Source organism: Micropterus dolomieu, linkage group LG17 (genome assembly GCF_021292245.1).
Source record: "Micropterus dolomieu isolate WLL.071019.BEF.003 ecotype Adirondacks linkage group LG17, ASM2129224v1, whole genome shotgun sequence".
NCBI classification, from domain to species: domain Eukaryota; kingdom Metazoa; phylum Chordata; class Actinopteri; order Centrarchiformes; family Centrarchidae; genus Micropterus; species Micropterus dolomieu.
Window position 1 is genome coordinate 10,046,169 of NC_060166.1, and position 22,308 is coordinate 10,068,476.

General features: G+C 40.6%; 1 protein-coding gene across 1 annotated transcript in view; it reads right to left on the reverse strand.

Moving 5' to 3' along the window:
• Nucleotides 1-22,308, reverse strand: part of LOC123986046 (calsyntenin-2-like) — a 279,612-nt gene that overhangs the window by 160,514 nt on the left and 96,790 nt on the right. Inside the window, exon 2 of the mRNA XM_046074108.1 lies at nt 20,665-20,787. Coding sequence (XP_045930064.1) covers nt 20,665-20,787 — 123 coding nt within the window. The remainder of the gene's footprint in view (nt 1-20,664; nt 20,788-22,308) is intronic.

The following is a 22,308-nucleotide window of genomic DNA, read 5'->3' on the forward strand; positions in this document are numbered from 1 at the left end:
CGCATGATCAGGGACACCCCACGAGGCGAGATCTTGTGTGGAGGCCCAGACCGAGGGAGGTTGGCGGTGGTGTGGTGCTTCTTCCATTTCCTGATAACTGCACCGACAGTTGATCTTTTCTCTCCAAGTTGCTTTCCGATTCTCTTGTAGCCCATCCCAGCCTTCTGCAGATCAACAATCTTGTCCCTGATGTCCGTAGAAAGCTCTTTGGTCTTGCCCATGGTGCTGATGTTGGATGCTGGTTGTTTGGGTGTTGACAGGTGTCTTTTATACAGGTAACGAGATGAGGCAGGTGTATTTGATGTAGATAATTGGTTGGGATTGGGGCTGTGTCTTAAAGAAAGACTAACTGGCTTGTAGGAGCCAGAATACTTGCTGTTTGGTAGGGGGTCATATACTTGTTTTTCCTCATCAGATGGTTATCAATTTTTATAAATTCATATGATGTGATTTTCTGGAATTTTCTTTGGGATTCTGTCTTTCACTGTTAGAATGTACATATGATTAAAATTGTAGATTGTTGCATTCTTTGTAAGTGGGCAAACCTGCAAAATCAGCAAGGGGTCAAATACTTATTTCCCCCACTGTATATATATATATATATATTGCACAGCCCTATTTTCTATGCATTTAGTCTATTGACTTCTTTAGTTGATTTTTCTTTTTGTTGATTTAGGCACATGAGAACAAAGTCCATATGTAAAATAAGTACAAAATAGTAAAATTATGATCAGAAGGTGTGTGAGAGTCAACATTTTCTTTACACATCCTGCTTTTTTTTGTGTTTGACACTGAAATATCACAAGAAAAATAAAAACATATGTGCAATATCATACATATAGATTTAAATGAATAAATTGCTATTTGGGCACCAGAACACAGATCCCAAAGAAACCTGTGTGTCTCACTCAATTTTATGTCTGCCCTGTGTTGTTTTTATTGAATTGTTATTCTGCCTGTCACTGCAGCCCTCATCTTGCCTTCAGTTCTAACAGGAAAGAAAAGAGCAGTGAAGAAACTAAATCTTGACAATTTAATTATACCCAATCCAGCTTTATTTTATTGCACATGCAGGAATCCTATTACCTTCTTAATTTAATCAGCCAAGGTTTTATTAGCCAATTCATATATTTCTTTGTCAAAGGGTTCTAACCTCATTGTCTCCCTGCTTGTTACTGCCAGATTGGGGACTCAACTGGAAAAAAAAGCATGGCGGCCCTTATTTTTTGGTGGTGAGTTATAAAGGTCAAGTAGAAATTGAGGCTGGGATAATATATGCCATCAATTTATACTCCATTTTCACTTAGCCTGACCGTTGTCTATCTTCCTCGACAGTTTTAGGTGCTATTCTTGATGGAATATAGTTTTGACAGACAGCATGGTGGGAATCACTGGAATCTTTGTCCAAGGTTCAGACGAATAATGACTTGAGATTGAGTTTATTCATTAATTTATCTATTTGTCAGATTTGAGTTGAATAGCTAGAGAAGAAGAGGCTGCTTTGAATGAAAGAGCACACCTGCATAACAAAGTATGACCGACCTTGGAAGGCTAGAGAAACGAAAGGTCTTGGTGCTGTGAGTATAAAGTAGGTTTATCAGAAAATACGTCACGGTGTTATCTGAAAAATAGAATCTGTCAGACGATTATTCAAGAGGCGTCATTGTAGGCCACAGAAATGGCATCTTCGGTCAAGCCTGACTCTCTTGTGACCATGGAGTGACCTTTTCTTTTCATTATATTACTTTTCTTTTTGGAATAAAGAAACCACAGCCTCTTTTGTTTGTTTTTCTCTTTTTGTCTTTTGGGTATTTAGTTTGATTTTGCAGAGGCTCTGACAAAAACATATAGGACTTGATCTATGTGAATTTGCTCTCCATATCCCATTTTATGGCAATGCAGGGGCCTTTTTAAAACCTACAGTTTTTAAGGTCGGGTATAAACTATGAATCTGTCAGAAGTTGGCTCAGTCCCAATGCTGGTAACTTTATATTAAAAAATAATACACATATCGAGTTTTGCCAAAAAGATATTGACAGCCAACAAGATTCCACATCACTAAACAGGAAAGTGCTCTCCGCTGCTGTGATTCATACAGCATTTCATAAGCCCCATGTCTACCCACCATCCACCTGTGGGCTCTGAGTCAAACTTCTCCGGGGGAAGTAATGGGGGTCCCACCCCATTATCCTAAAGTATGATTAGCTTTGTGCCTGGCCACACATTTATTTATTTTAATTTTATGAGTACTTTATACTATGACTGTATTTTTGGATGTGCATTGTTTTCTTTTAAATGCACCCTTCTAATGGAGAAACATTAATTTGAGGAATAAGTATGGATGCTTTATGTTACATTTGTATGGTGCCACTCTGTGGTGTTGTGATTGGTAGGTCTATTTCTATATATCTTATAAATTAAACATTTAAACACAGGAATGTCTGAATACTGTAATGTTTGTAATTAAAAGATAGATATGAGTAGTGGAGGCAGAACTGGTAAATGTATGCTGTTGCGTTCACACACAAACACACACAGACACACACACACACACACACTTAATGCCAGCCTTACAGAATGCAGTGCCCCACTTGTGCCACCCCAGACAAAAAAGTCTGGACACAATTCTTGTGGGCAGTGACAACATAAAATATCAACTGTGTACATATTGTACATTCACATAATAACCATCTCCACCCTAGGTGGCCGACTGAACTAAATTTAATAAAACTAATTAAAATACTTCTTGAAGTTCCCCAGGGGAAGTAATGTAATTTGACCAATGTATCAGTCAGAAATTGTCTTATAATGAAGTTTTTCCAAAAAAGTAGACAAATAATTTAAAATCATATATCCAGCATTGTGGTAAAGATATTAATTAACAGTATCAGCTATCAAACCTCTGCATTGGTAGATATTAAAGTGCTCTCCACGGCGATGGGAGTATGAGCGTGAATGGGTAGACTGTACTTTATGCAGCCAGGCATTTATAAAGGTATATCTGGAAGAAAGACGAAGTAATTAAAATAGTCTGAAGACTGAGGCAGCAGGCTATCTATAGATGGACTACAGATATCTAGCTCCAAATGTGAAGCTGAAATTATTTTGGCAATACATTCAGGGCAAAAACAAACGAAAATTAATAGTTGAAGATTTCAAAAGGGGAAAAAAATGACGCAGGAAAGCAAAAAAAATAAGTGACACAACATCAAGGAAAACATATAGCTGGTGTCAATGCAGTGGCAATGGGATCCTCCAGACACAACTAGAGCTGCTTTTGTTGATTGCTGCATTTCCTTGGAGCCTTCTCAAGGCTAAATGGGCTATAGGATGAGTGCGGCTGGCAGAGTGCCCCACCGGAACAGCTCCATCCTTTAACACTCTGATTGATCACATTACAGTTAATTAAATATTGGCAAATTGCTCCCATCCAAGGATGGGCCATTAAAGTTTACACTCCAGCCACATTTATCACTTTCCATGTCTCTTTTATCACTGCTGCTTGTCGCCTTTCCTGTGTGTCAAGTGGATGATGATAAACGCCTGAACCCTTCGTTTCTTTCACTTGTACATTTTTACCTCCTTTTTCTTTTTTTTTTACTTCAGCTTTTTACGCTTCCACTGGCTTTTCATTTCAATTAAGTATGACAGCTCCAATGAAGAGTGAGCTGCAGTGAGTCTTTTCCATATTCCTCGGTCTGTGTGTAACCGTCAGTATCTCAAAAGGGATCAGGCAAGGGGAAAATGACAGGGAAGAGCTAGGAGCATGAAAATGACACTATCGGGCAACAGCAGAAGTAAAACACAATTGTTCCGCTGTCAGCTAAGGTGCTACCCTAATAAACTACAATAATGCTGATGGGCAGGGTTATGTTGCATGTCTGACACACAGAGATGGCTCTCATCCCCACTGACAATAATGTATAAGCAGGTTCCCCCCTATTTTCAGCTATGAGTTGGTCTCTTCCAGAAATCCCTTAGGTCTCACATAAGGGTGGTGGAAGAGACCGGGTTAGCAGATAGAGATAGACACAAATTGTTGTCCACTTGGGTAAGGTTGCACAGTGATTCATTACTAATGCATTCAGTTTACAGGCCTGAGGGGGAGTGAAGACAGCATATCACCTCTGATAAGCCACAAGGCACTCCTTGAAAATGAGCTGCCTTTTTTATTTGGGGAGTGCTGAGCAGCAGAGGAGGATTGGGGCTGTAAAGCTCAAGCCTGTGATTAAATGCACAAGATAAAATCCTCAGACACTTGACGATTACTTATCAAGAGCCGGTCACCCCAGTAAATGAGTCTGATTAAGGTTGCAGCGTGGTTTTGCATTGTGACACAGAGAAGGGGTTTCTGGGTAACTGTAGCTCTCACAGGCTGCCAGAGCAGCTAATGTGCAGCCTTGGTTATGAAATCATTGGTTGAGCAGGAGGGAGTTAACTTACAGGGGTTTTATTTTAATTATTTTCAAATTTGTTTTTCTTTCTTTTTTCAGTGTAATATTATAAGTGAGTCACTGTTGGAGGTGTTGAGAGGGGGTTTATCTACATAATGATGTCATACTAAATGGGCACGATGTTATATATGTTTTGTATTAATTTGAATGGCCAGGACAACTTATATCTAATAGTTATTAACAACAATTTGAGAAAGTTTTACACTACAGCAGACAGCTAACTTGAACACCAACATCCTGTATGTCAAAGCAGCCACAGCAGCTACAGTCAACAACAGGAACTAAAGCATGTGAACTGAAGACGATGAAGATGGAGAGACATCACCTGGAGGAGAGAGAGAGAAGTGACCCAGGACCAGATCATCATAGTTTCTACTAATGCAGCGCAGTGAGGAGGCGGATGTTTCATAGAGGAAGCGAGCATTATAACGCGGTGTGTCACTATTAACAGAGTCTGCAGTGTAGTTCATACATTGATAAAGCAGAGAACTGTAGAGAGAGAAAGTTTTTATATCACATTGACACTGTCCATTTTCATGCTCCATCTCTCCTGCTCAACCATATGAGCTCACTCACTTGACACTGACGAGCGTATTACCTTTAAAAAGTTGAGATGAGATACAACGTTGAACATGTTTCAGCAAAAGGCACCTGATATATCTAAATAGGCAGCCAGCACGCCAACCCCAAACCTTGCTTATCTTATCAACGCATCACTCTTGCTCTTGTTTAGGCTGCTCCGGCCCACCGACTTACCCAGTACTTCTGAAAGCCAGTCTGACAATGGTTTCTTATCTTATTCATTTGCAAATTCATGAAACTTTCTTACCTTAGCTCAGTCGACCTTAGAAGTTCACTCAGTCACGGCTTTGGGCATCGCCACATCAGATTGAGTTTGATTCTCCTGGTTGGCGGGTGCTAGATTTTTGTAAAACTATCGTCATAAATAGCAAGATTATAACAAATTATTTCCAATGCCTTGCGCTGTTACATAATAACTTTTCGCCCCTTTAGGCCTTTAGGCACAAGAGAGCATATTCTGTTTCAGATTTGATGCTGTTTTCGCCAAACTAAAAGGTTCAGTATAACTAGAAGAAAACAGCCTGTGCAATCCTCTTCCACATTTACAGGCAAAAATGTTTATACCTGTTCCCAAAGCATAACAGAAAGGGATTAGACACAGTGAATGCTCGGACACTGACTGTTTCTTGTAATGTGCTCATCCAGTATGCTCACTGTTGTGGCATCAAGGTGTAAACTGAATTCAGTAAATGGGACATGGCTTCAGGCACAAAAAACCCTCATTGGGAATTTGGCCTGAGTTGAATCTCCTCCTCTACCCACACTTCCTACCACTTTAAGTGAGTGCTTCTCTTTCATATGCATGTTGTTCTGGCACATATTCAGAAACGGCCTTCAATAAAACTAAAGAAGGTCTACTTCATCCAAGTGCCAGGTCAGACTTTTTACTGTGGGCCCTTTGAGCTGAAGCTCGCCAAGATATCACTGAGTGTCACAACTGAGGACCTGACCTAGCTGTGATAACATTAGTTGATGATGTAGTGTTTTAGTGTCAAGAGTTACAACTGGGTTAATAATGGCATGTGACCACCAAGTAGATATGTTGCTGTATAGGAGAGACACTGTAAATTACTCAGCAATTCTTCTGTAAAAGGTGCCTGTGCTGTGATTAAATTACAAAAAAAGGCATTGAAGACAGCAATGTATTTTATATTCTACTGACCACAGATTCTTGATGCCAATTGACAGTGGAGAACAGAAATGTCTGCCTCTTATACAAAATATTTCTATTTGTAAAATGGTTAGGAGCTCCTGCTGATCCTGACCCTGAAACCTGACACTTACTGATGTTTTCAGAAGATTATTCAGTAAGCTTCATTTGTAGCTGTGCTAGAAATATCTCATTGCCACTCAAGGTAAAAAATAAAGAACTACATTACATAACAACAAAATGGTACCACAAAGGGTACGCTACTGCCAGACAAGGACGTCAGTTTTGGACAATTATGCAAAACTCTGGATTGCATTCAATTCTGAGTTTGTTTTTTACATCCAATGCAAACATTTTTAAAAACAACACTTTCTGCACATGTCAACTACAATATGTTTGGTAAGAGAAAGATTATAGTTATGGCAAATAAGCTATAGTTAAGGTATGGTTAGGGTTTGGCAACAAAAAACACTTGTTTATGGTAAGGGAAGGATTGTGGTTAGGGTTAATATAGGTTAGACATCCATCCAACACCCTGATCTCCACAACCCTCTTGGCGCTGTTGTTATATTCGCAAGGGATGTGCGAGTGGTGTGGCTGCACAGAGCCTCAAGCATTCTTAAGGGCCTTGCAATGTGTTTTTTTTTATCCCGGCATACTTCAGCATGTTTGTCCACTAAAAGCAAAGGTCACGTGAATTAAAAATCATGCAACAGATAATTTCTTCCTCCTTTAAGGTCCCAACATGATTGGATTCAGTGGTGGAAAGTAACAAAGTACAAATACTTACTTACTTACTGTACTTAAGAGTACAAAAGAGTGCGAGCAGCCTTGAATAACAAATGTAAAGCTGACTCGGCGTGAACCAACTTTGCCCAGGTGATGCGACACCGGCATACACAGTTTAAGTAATCAAGTCACTCTCACGCAGAGCTGGACGACCCCGCCTCACTCTCGTGTCATAGGTGAAAGCGAGTGTTAGCCTAATGTTTACAACTTTGATGAAAGGATGAAGAGGGACTATCCTTCTGGGCACAAGATGAGAAATAAACTCAAGGAGAGTGTGTTTCTTGCCAGACTGCGACTGACCAGTGTTACAGTGAAATACAACTATTACATTTGTTAAACGCCGGGTGCACATGTCTAAATAATAAGCATCACATATTCAGCCAAGTCAGAGTATAAATAGTATTTTATATTTGAAAATGTATAAGGATGTAAATGTAAAGGAAATCTGGGAAGCCAGTTTGAATAGGCCTGATGCAGCTGATAATATTAATATATAGAAAATGGTCCATCATTTACAGGGGCTATGCTAAAGTTTGTTAGTACAGTAGATGTGGGATTGTCACCCAGTACAATCACAGTTGATTCACATCCAGCCTCATGCAGTACTAGCACAGAGCCAGGTGAAATACTGTACATTCAGCCTCATCCAGTATGAGCATAACCAGGTTTGTACAGCCAGCAGATTGGCCCCCAGTCTCAACAGACTTCATGAGGACTGAGTTAATGCGCAGAGGTCCATTCAAACCAGCACTGGATTCTTCTAGAAGAGGTTTCCATTCAGGCTTATTAAAGAGGGAGGATTGCAGTGAGAGCATTGCGGTGTCAGCAGAGACATAATGCAGGCTAATCCCCCACACAGTATAGGAAATATCCACTTGTCCTCTTGTGACTCAGTTTTCCTTATTTTGATTCACTGTAATTTATGATGCTGTATTCAAACATGTCCTGAGTGAATTTAAAAATATATGCTGTTTTTGTAAGATCAATATGTTTGAATGTGTAGTACGTTTTACTTTTGATACTTAAGTATTTTTAAAAACAGGGTACTTCTTTATTTTTACTTGAGTTTTATACTTGCTTTTACTTGAGTAACGTTTTTGTGTGGTATCTGTACTTTTACTTAAGTATGAAAATTGAGTACTTCTTCCACCACTGACTTTACTTTGTGAAACAGAAGATATTGATCCCAAAAGCCACTGCAACAGACTCAGTCTCAGAGAGGTAATTCCAAAGGGAACCACTCCAACACCTCAAAGACCATTTCCCAACTGTGCGCTAAAGGTTCTACTGTGGCATCCGGAGAGTGCAGCTTTTCATTGATGAAACATATCAAGACCTATTTGCGCACATCAGTGTCTCAGGGCCAACTGTGTGGATTCGCTATTCAATCCATTGAAAAGGATGTTGCCTCCATGATGAATTGCACAGACCTTACTGCTGAGTTTGCTGCCAAGAAAGCAAAAAAAGTCACTTTCACGTAATTAGTTCCATTCACCCCGGTGAGTCAGTCTTATTTATTTACACAATATGACAAGATTTCTCATTGTGCTTCCATATGAACACGTGTCAACATGACAGTTGGAAAGTTGTTGTTTTCTTTTGCTTCAAGTGAAAGTGATGAAATGTGACTACCATAAATATTCTTGCTGGGTGTGCATAATGCTGTTTCAAAGTAGGAATACTGGTGTTTTAGCTGTGGGTAATGCTATAGTAGCTCTGTACAATGCGCACCTTGTTAACAAGAAAAAACAAGAATGGCTACAGCGTTGTACTGTGGTTTGTGCGTGTGCTTGTCAGTGATCAGGGACTCTCATACCAATGTTACACACTCCCGTCACATTTCTCAAGGGCACTCTGCCTTGGCACTACACCTTGGCATTGGACATGAGGTGCACACAGAATCTAGTTAATTCCTAGGAATACTATGCCGATGTCACTTTACCCCGCATCTCTGCAGTTCATGAAAGATTAAGTATAATTTTTTGACATTCAGTCATGTTAACTGTATGAATTGTAACTCCAAGAACTTTAAGGATTTTGGAGTTTGTCGTTAAAACACCCAAGAAGACAGAAATACAGTATGTCAAGAGGACAACAGTTCAGCTTTGTATATGGCTGATAAAATAATGGGCATGTGATGATGCAGAAAATTGATAACATTAGTACCCCTGAAGGGTGCTGCTGTGTCTTCCCTTTGCCTTGCACTCTTCTTCACCTTTGATGCAGCAAACTCCAGCAACCCATGAGTCATTGTGGACATAAATAACTTATAGTGCGGAGGAGACTATGGTTTGCCACTGCATCTATTTGCCACAGAAGCTATGTACCATGCTGTTTAAAAAGCATGATTATGTCTAAAGCATCTTATAAGCAGTAAAACTCTTTTCAAGAATCTACATCCGAGAAGATATCATCATCATCATCATCATTATACAAAATGACATGCAGTGAATCTTGAAATAACTCTGCATGCCATTTACCACACCGAGGTCAGCCGCATTAGAACACAGACGCCATGCAGGAAGAGAGTTGTTGAAATGTGATTTAAGTGCATGTGGCTGGGCTCCGAGACACAAATATAAAGGTGGGAAGCGAGGGCAAGCCGGTGCAAAGACAAAGAGAGACAGAGTGGAAAAGACGATGTCTTATATGGTCCCTATGTACAGCCTGCAGTCATTGTTGTAATGCCTCACTTTTGTCTCTCGCCTGACACATACCTTTACTTGTGCTGTACCTCCTGTTGGTTGCGCCTCTATGACATAAGGCCTAAACCATACACATGCCCCAGGCAAAGATGGGAAAAGAGCGAGACAAATAAAAGGGGAATTTCATTCCACACAATGAAAGGAGTTCACTGACTGTGGCTGAAAGAAAATCCACTTTTCTTCTTGGTAATGGAGCATTTTACTACTATGACCCACAACCATGTGGTCCGTTTGTCTAGAAGATAAAATATTAACATCTACTAAACAGTGAACTCTTTCAACAAACTGAAAGCAGGAGTGAAGCCATTGGAAGCAAGAGGTGGCAACGGTGGAAGCTACTGAGGAGGCAGGAGAGACAGAAAGCTTGTAGGGAGAACACAGAGACCTTAAATGGAACTGGGGATGAAAGTATTAGAAGAGAAAGATAGGAGCGGACAATAATGGAGGACAGGCGAGTTGAGGAATGAGTATAGGGAATACGTACAATAATACTGCATGTAAGCTAATGAAAGCTGGTCTCTCTCTCACACACACCCACACACACAACTCCTCCGTGGCCTACGAGTGCAGATCACCACTATCTCCTCCTGTGTTGTACCCCCATTTTATGCTCCAACGGATGACAATAATTTAAGCCTCCCGATATGCAAATGCCCTTAATTGGACTGTCACAAGTTCCCAGGCATCGTCAACTTTACAAAATGACTGAGGCTGGGAGCAGATTGGATTTTGGTGGCCAATCTTGTACACTTAATTTTCAGTAATTTTGCAAGCGTCTCACCGCAGGGTTCTGCGACATGCCACTTACAAGACGATCTATACCAACTGGAAGAGGTAAAAAAAAAAACACATAAGACGACTCTCTGTCTTGTCGTTTTCATTCTCTCCCACATCTCAATTTTTTTCTCTATACCCAATTACTCCCATCTCAACCAGACCCCTCAATACTAATACGACTCATCTTGTTTGTACCTTTTTAAAACTCTATGACTATGAGGTTGGAGCCAGCAATTTCCCCCCCTGGAGGCCCTTATTGTTCCCATTCTGTCAGATAACTATATTTCTCTTTCTTCGCTGCCTGCATGGCGCAAATCTAATGGCTTTCTTTATAAGGATTGTGAGCACACTTGCGTGATTGTCTGACATCAGGATTAATATAATACTAAGAGCAGAACCTTGTTGAACTGTAAGGGCGTACAGCCAGAAGCATCCAGCGGACCTATGTGTGTGCTTGGGTGTCTGATCAGAGACAGAAAGCAAAACTAGCTCATGCAAGATAAACCTAATGCATTCGATGTATTCTCCTTTCAGGTAAATAACCTTGATGTGCAACCTCCTGGATATTGTCTGTCATCTCAAGTGATCCGAGGCAATTAATTATCCCTATCCTGTCATGTTATTGTATAATATTTGTTTATTTAAAGCATCCATTTTTTCATATTTGCTAGAAGGCCTCCATCAATCACCAAGCAAGCGTGTTAGGTGGCAGGTCTGTGTATGTATTTCATTATAACACAGAAAGGAAAATCCCATCTCATACATAACTTCCAGCCCCACAAGCCAATCCATATAAAGTCATATTTAAAGCAATAATACCTTCTTTCCACATGTCACCAGTTATGAGGAGGCTTCTTGATGTTTTTGCAATTTATCATCATTTTGTAAGTGTTCTCGTCCTGGTGTACCCACCCACCTAGCCTTCTTTCAGTTAATTGAGTCTTTGATTTCCATGCTAGGGAACATGTGGAAATAATATTAGCCATGATGACATGACAAGAAAAGAAGATAAAACGCCAGACCAAAGTCGGCTTCTGACTGTGAGCATCGTTCCAAGGTAGACGGGGATGCATGAAAATGCACAAATTCCACATCTCACTTAGAGTCAGTGCCATCCATTAAACGTGGAAGAGTAGTGGAGAAGGGAGCGGATGATTTCTGCGGTGATCTCAACATCGGTTGATTAAGGCTGTGAGACGTTTGGTGGAATGATGTTCTAATAACCTCTGCACTCTGAAATACAGAGCCAGAGAGCCGAGGCCATCCAGGAATTAACTACATGGATGTGGCTGGGGGATTAGTATTACATTTAAAGCTCTGACTGTCTGTTATGTTTCTATCAAAAGGAGATTTTCCTTTGATTCACACATTCATTTCTCTATGCTCTCCAGGGTGATGTTTTATAACTGCAGTTCATTGGTTTTTTATTCAGTGTGACAGACAATTTCTTGCCCTTGTGTGAAGATTGCGCGCAATAAAAAGCTAAAGCAAGTGAAAGACTGAAGGTAAATCAAGGAGTGAGTGGAACGTAACTGTGTGTTGCCAAATGCTTTGACTTTACCACATTCTGTCACAAATATTGAAAGCCTGTGTGTGTCTTTGTGTTTGTGTCTAAGCAGATCTGACCGAAGTTTCCCATTAAGTTGTTTACAGAGCAGTGTGTTTTGTATTCCTCACTACTGCGTCATCAAATCAAATCTGCTCTTTCTCTCGCCAGCTCCACAGAATAATGAGGAAAAAGGGGCATTAAAGCAGAGCAGAAGCTGTCAAATTTTAAAGAAAAAAGGAGGTCCTCTTCAGAAAACAGACAGAAAGAGGACTGGAAGTCAGATGGCATGATTTGGAGATAGGACTGGGAGCCAGATCAGAGATGATGCAATGAAAAACACAAGTATTCAAGAGTAGACAGGATGAACCTCAAAATTTAAGTTGTATATCAAAAGCGGCGTCAAACTCTTTGAAGCACAGCAGTGATGTACTGGCAAGTGATGAATGTGATATTGACAAACTGCTAAAACATGGATTGCTCTCACGGAGTGCTGCTTCGAGAGTTGAACTTCAGTGGGAAGTCTTTGAAACTACATCCTTCTCTCTATCAGACTGACGACTCGGAGCAGACTTTTGGTTCTCTTTCTTGCATGTTTGTTTCCCAGGAGGAGAGATCATGACAGTTTGTTGACACTTCAATTGGAGGATCTTGAGGCTTGAACACTAATCAACAAAAACATGTACATATACACTCAACAAAATTATAAACGCAACACTTTTGTTTTTGCCCCCATTCATCATGAGCTGAACTCAAAGATCTAAGACTTTCTCTAAGTACACAAAAGGCCTATTTCTCTCAAATATTGTTCACAAATCTGTCAAAATCTGTGTTAGTGAGCACGTCTCTTTTGCTGAGATAATCCATCCACCTCACAGGTGTGGCATATCAAGATGCTGATCAGACAGCATGGGCCACAATAAAAGGCCACTCAAAAAGTTTTGAGGGAGCGTGCAATTGGCATGCTGACTGCAGGAATGTCCTCCATGTGTTTTCTGCTCAGTGTATTTTTAGAGAAACATAAAATAACAAAATCTCCTATTCCCAAAATCCATATTTAAATGTTTTTATATGATATGCTTTGCACTATGTCACCACTGTGGCAGTATCTCGCCATCAATGACAGATGGGTGTTAGTGTAAGTAACTTAGTGAGATGATTTACAGAGCTTCTGTGATAGCTTTACTTTTTACTAAACTGCTAACTGTAGCCTATCTGCCTGTATCTGTGGCTGGTTACTTGGCCGTGCTGCTAGCGGTCCTATAAACTTACTCAGTCCAAACGCGGCAAGAAAACCACATTCGTACTGTATCCCCAGTGGTCAAACTGGTCTCTGTCGGTCTCTGAGGCTGTGCTCGCTCCTGGTCCAGATGCCATGTTCACTCACTGGGAGCTGGAACCAGTCCGCACAGAGTCTGCACGATAGGGAGGGGGCGTAAACACACATTCGCCGCTACTGGCGACTGTAAACGCCAATCAATGTCTGCAACACGTCCCTCCCTAGCTTTGGGATTTTACCATAGGCTGTATATAAAAAACATATTTGTTTCATGGAAACTTTGTGCTTAAAGTAATCCCTATGAGTAATCCCCAATTTTACAAAATGTACCTGTAATCTGATTACGTCATTTTTTCTGTACTGTAACGGAATACACTTAAAAAATTTTTGTATCCTGATTACATAACGCCGTTACATGTAATCCGTTACTCCCCAACCCTGCTGAAATGCCACACCTGTGAGGTGGATGGATTATCTCGGCAAAGGAGAAGTGCTCACTAACACAGATTTTGACAGATTTGTGAACAATATTTGAGAGAAATAGGCCTTTTTTGTACATAGAGAAAGTCTTAGATCTTTTGAGTTCAGCTCATGATGAATGGGGGCAAAAACAAAAGTGTAACCACAAATGCACCTTCATCAAACGTGTTCTGTACACATTGTGCTATTCTGCTGCTATAATTGTCACTTTATGGAATAATTCTATCAACAGCTGCGACATGAATATTACATCCTGTACCCTAGGTGTATCCATCAGATTCACAGATACAGTGGTTATGCTGCAGCTTGCCATTGCACAGAAATGCCCCCCTCTTAGATGGAGCAGTAAAAGCATTACTAATGGGCTCATTTAACCATAGACTTTATAAAACATGCACATAGTCTGTGTGGCTTCACCCATAATTTTCTGAAGAGCAATTGTGAAGCTCAGTGTGGGAGGGTCCGAACGTCGCCATCTTGGCAAAGCCTGACTCACCTAACTCCCGGCTAGTCCAAAAATGGGCATAGAGATGGACAACTGGTGGAGTTGAGGTGGTCTGAATGAAGTCTGGTTGCTGTGGCTAGCCACCTGTGATAACACCCACTTTTCGCTCAACGCAAAGTTGTCATGAAGGGGGAAATTAGCTGTAGAGACCAAAACTGTTTTTTGTTCAAGACATTTTGAAATTGGGGTCTATTGACTGGCACTGGAGGCATCCTCAAGGGATTGGCTTCATTCTCTAGCTTTTCATTTCAGTATGTTGCAGTTTGATTATGACACTGTCAACAACGTCACAATGTCTTAAATAGCAGAATTTCAGTGGAACAGAGTAAGCAGAGGCAAATATAACCACTTCAGACTTGGAGTGTAGTATGCAAAAGGACAAAGCCTCACAAATCAGTTTCTGGTTTCAATAGCAGTGAATGCTCCCATTTAAAAGCAACTACATCACTCAAGTATCTCTGCTTCTCAGTGGGATGAGGAGGTATTTGACTGGAAATGCTGCTTAATGGCATTCAAGAGAGCCTAAAACGTGTTCCTTTTCACTTCCTTTCAAAAGAACAAAGGAGTTAGTCGTGGCCCTTACTCCTGCCCCCCTCTGCCACTTCTGTAACTCATCAAAAGACCAAAAGCCTAGAAAAAAATCTCATTACAAAGACTATTTCCCTCATCTGTGTGGTTCAGTGAGGAAGCAGATTGCATTTCAGTACTTCATTAATAAATGAGTATGTGAACAATGGTAGAGTGATGGCTCCATTGTCTTGAAGCTAAAGTCTAAGGCACTCTGAATGCCAGAAGCAAGATAGTCATTATGCTGCCTGTGCTTTTCAGCTCAAAAGTCTCCAAGTTTGCATGAATAACAGTATCACTGAATAACACTGCTTGAGTTTGACTTTACAGTTTGCTGTGTTAGCAGTTAAGTCCTCTTTGGACAAACTTTGTTCTGTCCACCTGTTTCTTATTGGCCCTTCATACACCATTTCAAAAATAGATCTAATTAGATCAAACTCTTTCCAAAAGAAAGGGCTGCCATCTGTGAGAAAATGGTGCATCTGCTGTGGACACTGTTGAGTCTCGGGGAGGACATGGATGAAATTTGACAGGTAGAAATTATTTGAGAAAAAATTAAATAAAAATGTGATTGCGCAGGAAGGAGGAAAGAAAGCGAGGGCTTGTTCCAGGTTAAAATACAAGCAAAAAGAAGTACTAAAAGAGGGAGGGTTGAATTGTAGTGGGAGGAAAGCCTGCACTGAAAGCACAGATAGATTAGAGGCATCCGAAAGCCTTGTTGTGGAAAGGATTACTAGGAGACTATCTCTCTGCAAAATTATTTCAATCTGTTGCTTTTTAATCATCATCTTTTTAAGCAACAGCTTTGAAGTTGGGGCTTTTGAAGGAATTGACATAGCGGTACCTGCTGAAAAAAGAAAAAAGGATTGAAAAAACTGTTGCCTTATTAAAAGCAGCCCCCTGGCCCCTCCAAATTTTAATTCAGCTCGTGAAATGAGCGTTAAAAGGCATAAAGGGTCTCTCATCAGAAAGCTTCTTCTTTAACTTCACATCTATATTTTTCAATCGCGATAGGCTTAGATGAAAGTGACTTGTAGTTTCCACTCATACAGTTTGACGGAAGATGAGTTCATTTTTGACTCCACATTTATGAGATAATTTTGGGGCTTTTTACATAATTTTTGATCATGAAAATTATAAAGTTGTAGGACACTGAACTCAGATACAGTGACGGCTTACCTAAAGCAGGTAATCAACTGTAGCTGCAAAAATACTGTATCTGAGGATTTATTCTTTTCATATTAAGACTGATATCGTTTGATTTGGTCTGGCAACATGTCCCTGTTTTAAGACATACGAGGATAGAGGGTCAAGCCCATTAGGCAAATCTGTGATAAATACATTTGACATCTTGTCTTTTACAAAGAGACACAATGACTGACCTTTATCCTCTCCTTATGATACTATTTATCTCACTTGCACACATTTATCCCATCTGTGAGTCACACAACATATTTCACCTTTCAAACAAACACTTCTCATTCATCTCTTAATAAACATGTTTCACAGTGTTCATGCTTCTCCACCTACACACTGCACTGAGCTCACTGCTAGCGTGCTAATGAGATACTTTTCATAATTAGCTGGAGAGCTGTTTCCCAGTCAGACAGACAGTGAGAGGCTAATTAATCACAGCACATTAGCCAGCCTGTATGTTTACTCATATCTATTTACCTTCTTCTATGGCAGTGAATGACGATGTGATATTTCCTGTTGTTTTCGGAGTAATGGGAAGCTGTTGGATTCTCAGAAGAAAGCCATGGTCAGAGATAATTGATTTTTAGCAATGCCTTGAGAGGTACAGTTTGATGCAGTAAAATTAGAATTCAGACATTGTTTGTTCAGACATCCCGTGGGAAAGCTGAAACCGGTTGATTCCTGCTGTCAGTCCGTCTTTTTATTTGTGGTGAATGATTGCAGAACACAGACGGGGGGGAAAGTCCTCCCTTATTCAGAGTCTGAGAAAAGGCGAACTGCATATGACACATCAGTGCCAACATAAAGGGTGAAACATTCATGCGGAATGTATGTTTGTGGCACACTGAGGTCTTGTGAATCTGTCTAAACTGCCACTTCTATTGAATGAGCCGCGTATGCGTACGTGGGTCACTGGTGAGACATTAGCTTGCCGTTCAAATATAAGCCACAGGGCTCCGGGGACCAGAGAAAGTAAAGGATTGACACATGAATATACTATTTCTTATGGTGTGACACCCACACCCCGAGACAGTGTGTGGGCGTCTGTGTATGCTGATATTAGAGCACCAGGAATGACTGACAACCAGCTAACCTACGTCAAGTAACGGTGCTCTGCACAGATTTTGCCCATTAACCTATGGAAGCCACTCCAACTTAATAACCTAATGGCCCACTGAGCTAGTCTTACTTATTATCGAACACTATGAAGTTCAGCGTACACAGGGCCACTTCAAAAGGCAACAAAGTGAATATTTCAAATATTACATTTGTACAACATTAAAGTTTAGCTATCATTGTCAATTAAAGTTGCTTACAGTTATCACAACAAAACAACTTTAAATGCATAAAGCACTAGTAGTAAATGCTGGTCATTACATTATTTTGGAAGACACCTTTTTCCAAAGCAACATACATTCACCCAAAACAGTCTTGCTCAAAAATATGTAATACATAAATAATGCAGCTGGGGATCAAACACCAACCTTATTCTAACTTATGGTCAGCTCTACCACCTCCAGCTCAGCTTTAATTCTGTCTTCACAACATTAAACCTCTTTTGAGTGATGCAGTCATTCCATTCAATCATATTTAACAGATGCAAATGAATCTTCTCTTGTAGCTTCCATCAAGACAATTGCTGTTACTTTGTGACAAATGCAAACACAAATGGATGAGACAACCGCACCACACTAAGTCCCAACACCATTGATTAAAAGCTCATATAAGTATATGTTCCAGACCAGTATCCCTTGGTATTGTATTCATGTTGGCCATTTCAGGCATTGGCATTTACCAAAGGAGGAAGTAGTGAGCCCTTTATGTTGAGAGGAAGAAAGGAAAGGCAGGTGAATGAAACCAATGCATGGCATGTTATCCGAACAGATCAGAAGGCAAAACTGTTGGCAGCTGCTCAAAACAGCCAAACTCAAAGCTAGAGTTAAAGCACTCACTGTGACTGTCGGATTGTTGTTTTCGGAAAGTTACAGACAAACGCAGCCTGCCCAATTCCATTGTCGGAAAGGTGTTGAGAGTCTGAGTTTCAGATGCTGTTTGACCATTTGACCATAGCTCAAGGGTGTGAAAGCTGGCCTGGTGGATGGGCATCTTATATGAGACACCAGAGATTGCATCCCATCACAGAACTGCAATTCATTTTGACTTTTTTGAAACAATAACAATATTGCTTAATCTTAACCATACATTGACCATACTGGAAATTAATATTCCAAAACCTCTCCATTAAACATATCCTGGGAATCCAGAATCATCCTATATCCATACTCTGTCTGGTAACACGTTTGTTTTCTGTAGCATATAAGGCCTAGGTTTACCAGGTTTATTTGTTTATTTGGATGCTACCAAAGTAGCTACTATTCTTAATGGGTTCCACATAAAAACACAGAACATTAACACACAACATAATGGAAGCATCCACACTGAATGACATATACCTCTAACCCAAAACCTAGATCACCCTCATATCCACGCAGTACCCTCTTACAAGGGAAAGCATCACTCTGGTGTTTTTCACTTTTCCACCAGTGTCATATACATCAGTCCGTGTATAGTTGTCAAAAGAATGGAAAAATGACTGAGATTTGTAGCCAACTAATAAAAATATGTGATGTGACAGACTAGACAGGAGCATATGCTCCAGTCTCATATGCGTGTAGCATAAAGCTAAAGATGTACAAGTGTGTGTTTGTATCACCTACCTTTTTTAGCTTCTTTGTTACTCTGACATAGTCAGGCATAAAAAAACTGCCTACCTATACCAGTGCATTTCAGTCTTCCAGACATGCCATCTGTGTGATTTTGAAGCTTGTGAGCTGCTGTAGCACTGCAGTGATGGCTGATGTCAGTCTTAGCCAGCTTTTTGGCAGAGCAGCACCATTTTTCCTGTTGTTCCAGACCACTGAGTGTGGTGACTGTTGCACCCTGATCAGCAGTCCGAGAGGATTACTGGACAGGTTTGGAGTGGTGTAAAAGACTAGTAGGGAAGACTGTTGGTTTGTGCTGGCTTATTGGTATTTTCCCTATTGAATTACTGAATCGTGAGGTGTTTTCATGGAAGCACAGAGAGAAAATTCATGTTTTTAAATAATCTATTCTAAATTATAATGTTTGCTGGGTATATATGTGTAAACAAAATATAATTGCAGATTTGAAATGTGTACAGTGTATCACACACTTAATGTGCTGATGCAGGTGGGGATTTTATGAGCTTATCATCATAGGTGTCTTCTGTGTATAATGGTTCTTGCCACCACCATGAAAGCATGAGCGGAGTCAGTCAGACATTTCGTGTCTGCGTCTTAGATGTACTGTAATTAAAACCTGGCTGTCCTAATTAATGAGGCTTAACCGCTACCTGTGCACTGCCTTGCCACCCCTGCAATTTGAAGGACGTAGCCATGATTACTGGATAACTGTCTCTATTTTTGAACTGTCTGCCTGGTCAGATACCGCTGCTTTAAGAGAGAAGAGGGCCTGTGTGGGGGGGTTGTTGAAGTAACTCAAAGGTGCACAGGAAGGGAGGTAAGATACAAAACAAAATATGTGGGAAGTTGTGATGAGAGGAAATAAGAGACTGGGAAGAGAGAAATGGTAACTGATAGAAATAGCAAGGTGAGTGGGAGACTGCTGTAAGACAGACTGATGATCTGATGTTAATGTTCTTGTTTATTAATATCGTAGTGAGAACTCTCTCTCAGTACCCAGTACTTATGAAATCCAGGAAAACCCATGTGCTCTGTCCACTGTGTGTGCGGGAGTGTGTGCATGTGTTTGTACTTTGTCGTGTGGCTGTCAGTCTATCGAGAGCCAGAGGACATATGCTGGTCAGCCAGCTACCCTCCCTACTGTCTCATCATTTTCTGTCTTTCTCCCTGTAGGGTGGCCATTACAGTGAGCCCCCTCAGGCCAAGCCACACACACAGCAGCAAACAATGAAAACATTCTTGTGTGAGCATACACACATGCAACCTTGCATACAAACACACACTCCCTCACCATCCATCCATCCATCCATCCCAGCTCGAGGGTCTTGGTGAGTGGGCTTCAGCCCCACGCAACAGCCCCATGCTAGGGCCTTGCCCACATTAGCACCCTGGCGGTGGATAGGCTGGCTGGGCTCGCCAACAGCCTCCAGCTAATGTCCTCCCACAAGAGCTGGCACCCTTTAGAAGAGCTGGAATGGTCACAAAGTGGGAAGAATCTAATCCAGTTTGACTCGTTTTGGGGGGTGGAGGGGTGGGGGCTGGCAGTCCATGGGGCTTATTTGGGGCACTCTAAATAAATATGAAATATGAGTCCTGTATGTGTTCTCACTGGGAATTATTGGATTAAATGGTTGCAGCACAGAGCAGAGTTAACACTAAGGAAAAAACTGTGGTGCAGCAGTTATAGTACATGAAGCCAATTTAAGCCCCTTAACAGTGATATCACAGGACAGCTTTTTATGGTTTATGTCCTTAGTGTAAGTATATCCTGCAGCTATGCTTCCCTGTGTGGATTAACACCTGAGTCATTGTTGACTGCCCCACTTTGATCTGAGTGAGCCCACCTTCCTTCACCCCTGTTATTATGATCATCCTCCAGTTGACAACCATTATGTTGAAATGTATCAAACCTGCATAAGGGATGGGGGCGTCTTTGTCCAGGGCCACCAGAGGAGGATCTAGCAGAACGATGTCAGTGTTTTCAGTGATCACTCCATGGTACGATGTCTCAATCCATGGCTTATGCTTATTCACTGTGGAGACATAAAGCATGAGTTGTCAGTGAAATACATCTGCCACAAGGTGCAACAGAACAGTCAGTCTTAGCATGCTGAGATATACTTATTAAATTTCATTTCATCGGAAAAACACTTTGACATGCACACAGAGAGAAATACAGTCTACTGTATTTTATATTTTGTCAATCTACTCCATATTTATTTATGTCAACTGTACGTTTATCTACATGTAGCACCTTATCTCCAAAGCAAATTCCTCGTACGTGTAACAAAACTACTTGGCAATAAAGAATTGCAGCAGGAACTCATACACTTTGTTTTTAATCTTGGCAAAGCTCCTTCAGCCTCTTTTTTCTACAAGAAATTCTCCTTTTGCTAACCTCCCCTGCTTCCTCTTTTCTTGTTTTTGTTCTTTTCTTCCTTCAAACCTTCCCTGTAGTTTTCAAAGCAAAGTGCCATGCTTGAATGATGACCACCACTGAGCTGCCAGCAAAAAAACTGTATCCAAGGCCAAGTCAAAACAAAGTTCATGAGCCAAGGGCCTGATTAAGAGCCATAATTGAGGCTGTGTGTGTTTATCATCTTATGGTCAGAAGAAGAAGGAGAAGAAAAAAGGAAAACAGCTGGAAACCTAAAGTCCTTCCTGCTTTTTAACTGGGCCAGAAATTGTCACAAATTCCATTTTTTTCCCAGTGGATTGATGGTGAATGAAGTGCGTAAGCAATAATTACTCTCAATACAGCGACAGAAAAACCAAAGAAAGTGGATTCTTTGTAAGTGCTTATCTAGCAATCATTAAAGACCACTTTAATTATTCACTGAATGTCAGTGAAAGCTGTTTGGCAATGCTAAAATGTATACTTTCCAAACAACACAGACAGACAAGACTATCTAATTTGAGTACACAACGAAGACTGTTGCTGTAAAACTGCATTTTATTTTATTTTCATAACTTGCATACAGCATTTATGTGATTATCTGTTGTCATGGCAAATATGATTAAACAGCACTATTTCGCTTTACAACAGTTATTCCCAGCCAGGGGTAATTGTACTCCGCTTTAAAAAGCACAAGTGACAATCTGCTCTTCTTTTTATGTTTTTTTTCCCTGGAAAAAACTGACTTTTGGCAGCTAGTATAACAACAAAACACCCTGCAACTTTATCAAAATGCTTAGTAAGATAAAGGAGAAAACTTCAGTGCAAGTTGTGTAATTATTTTCTTGAGGACTCAGAGTAACCACATGAAGCTAGTGAGACCTGGGGAAAACATGCTAACACTACAGGGGATGCATATTCATGAGTGCTAGCCCAGAAAGCATTGCTAACGGCCCTGATACAGTCAGAGGAGATCATTTACAGGGGCAGAGAGATGGGAACACATTAGTCTACCAGGACGTGATAAATATGCATGAGCATGCTACAGCAGTGAGGGGTAAAATAATACTGGATTTCAACTTTAACTGCCAAATCATGTCATTTTGGGAATGACAAGCTTGCTGATGCTGCTGTGAAGGAATTTCAAAAGATTTGTACA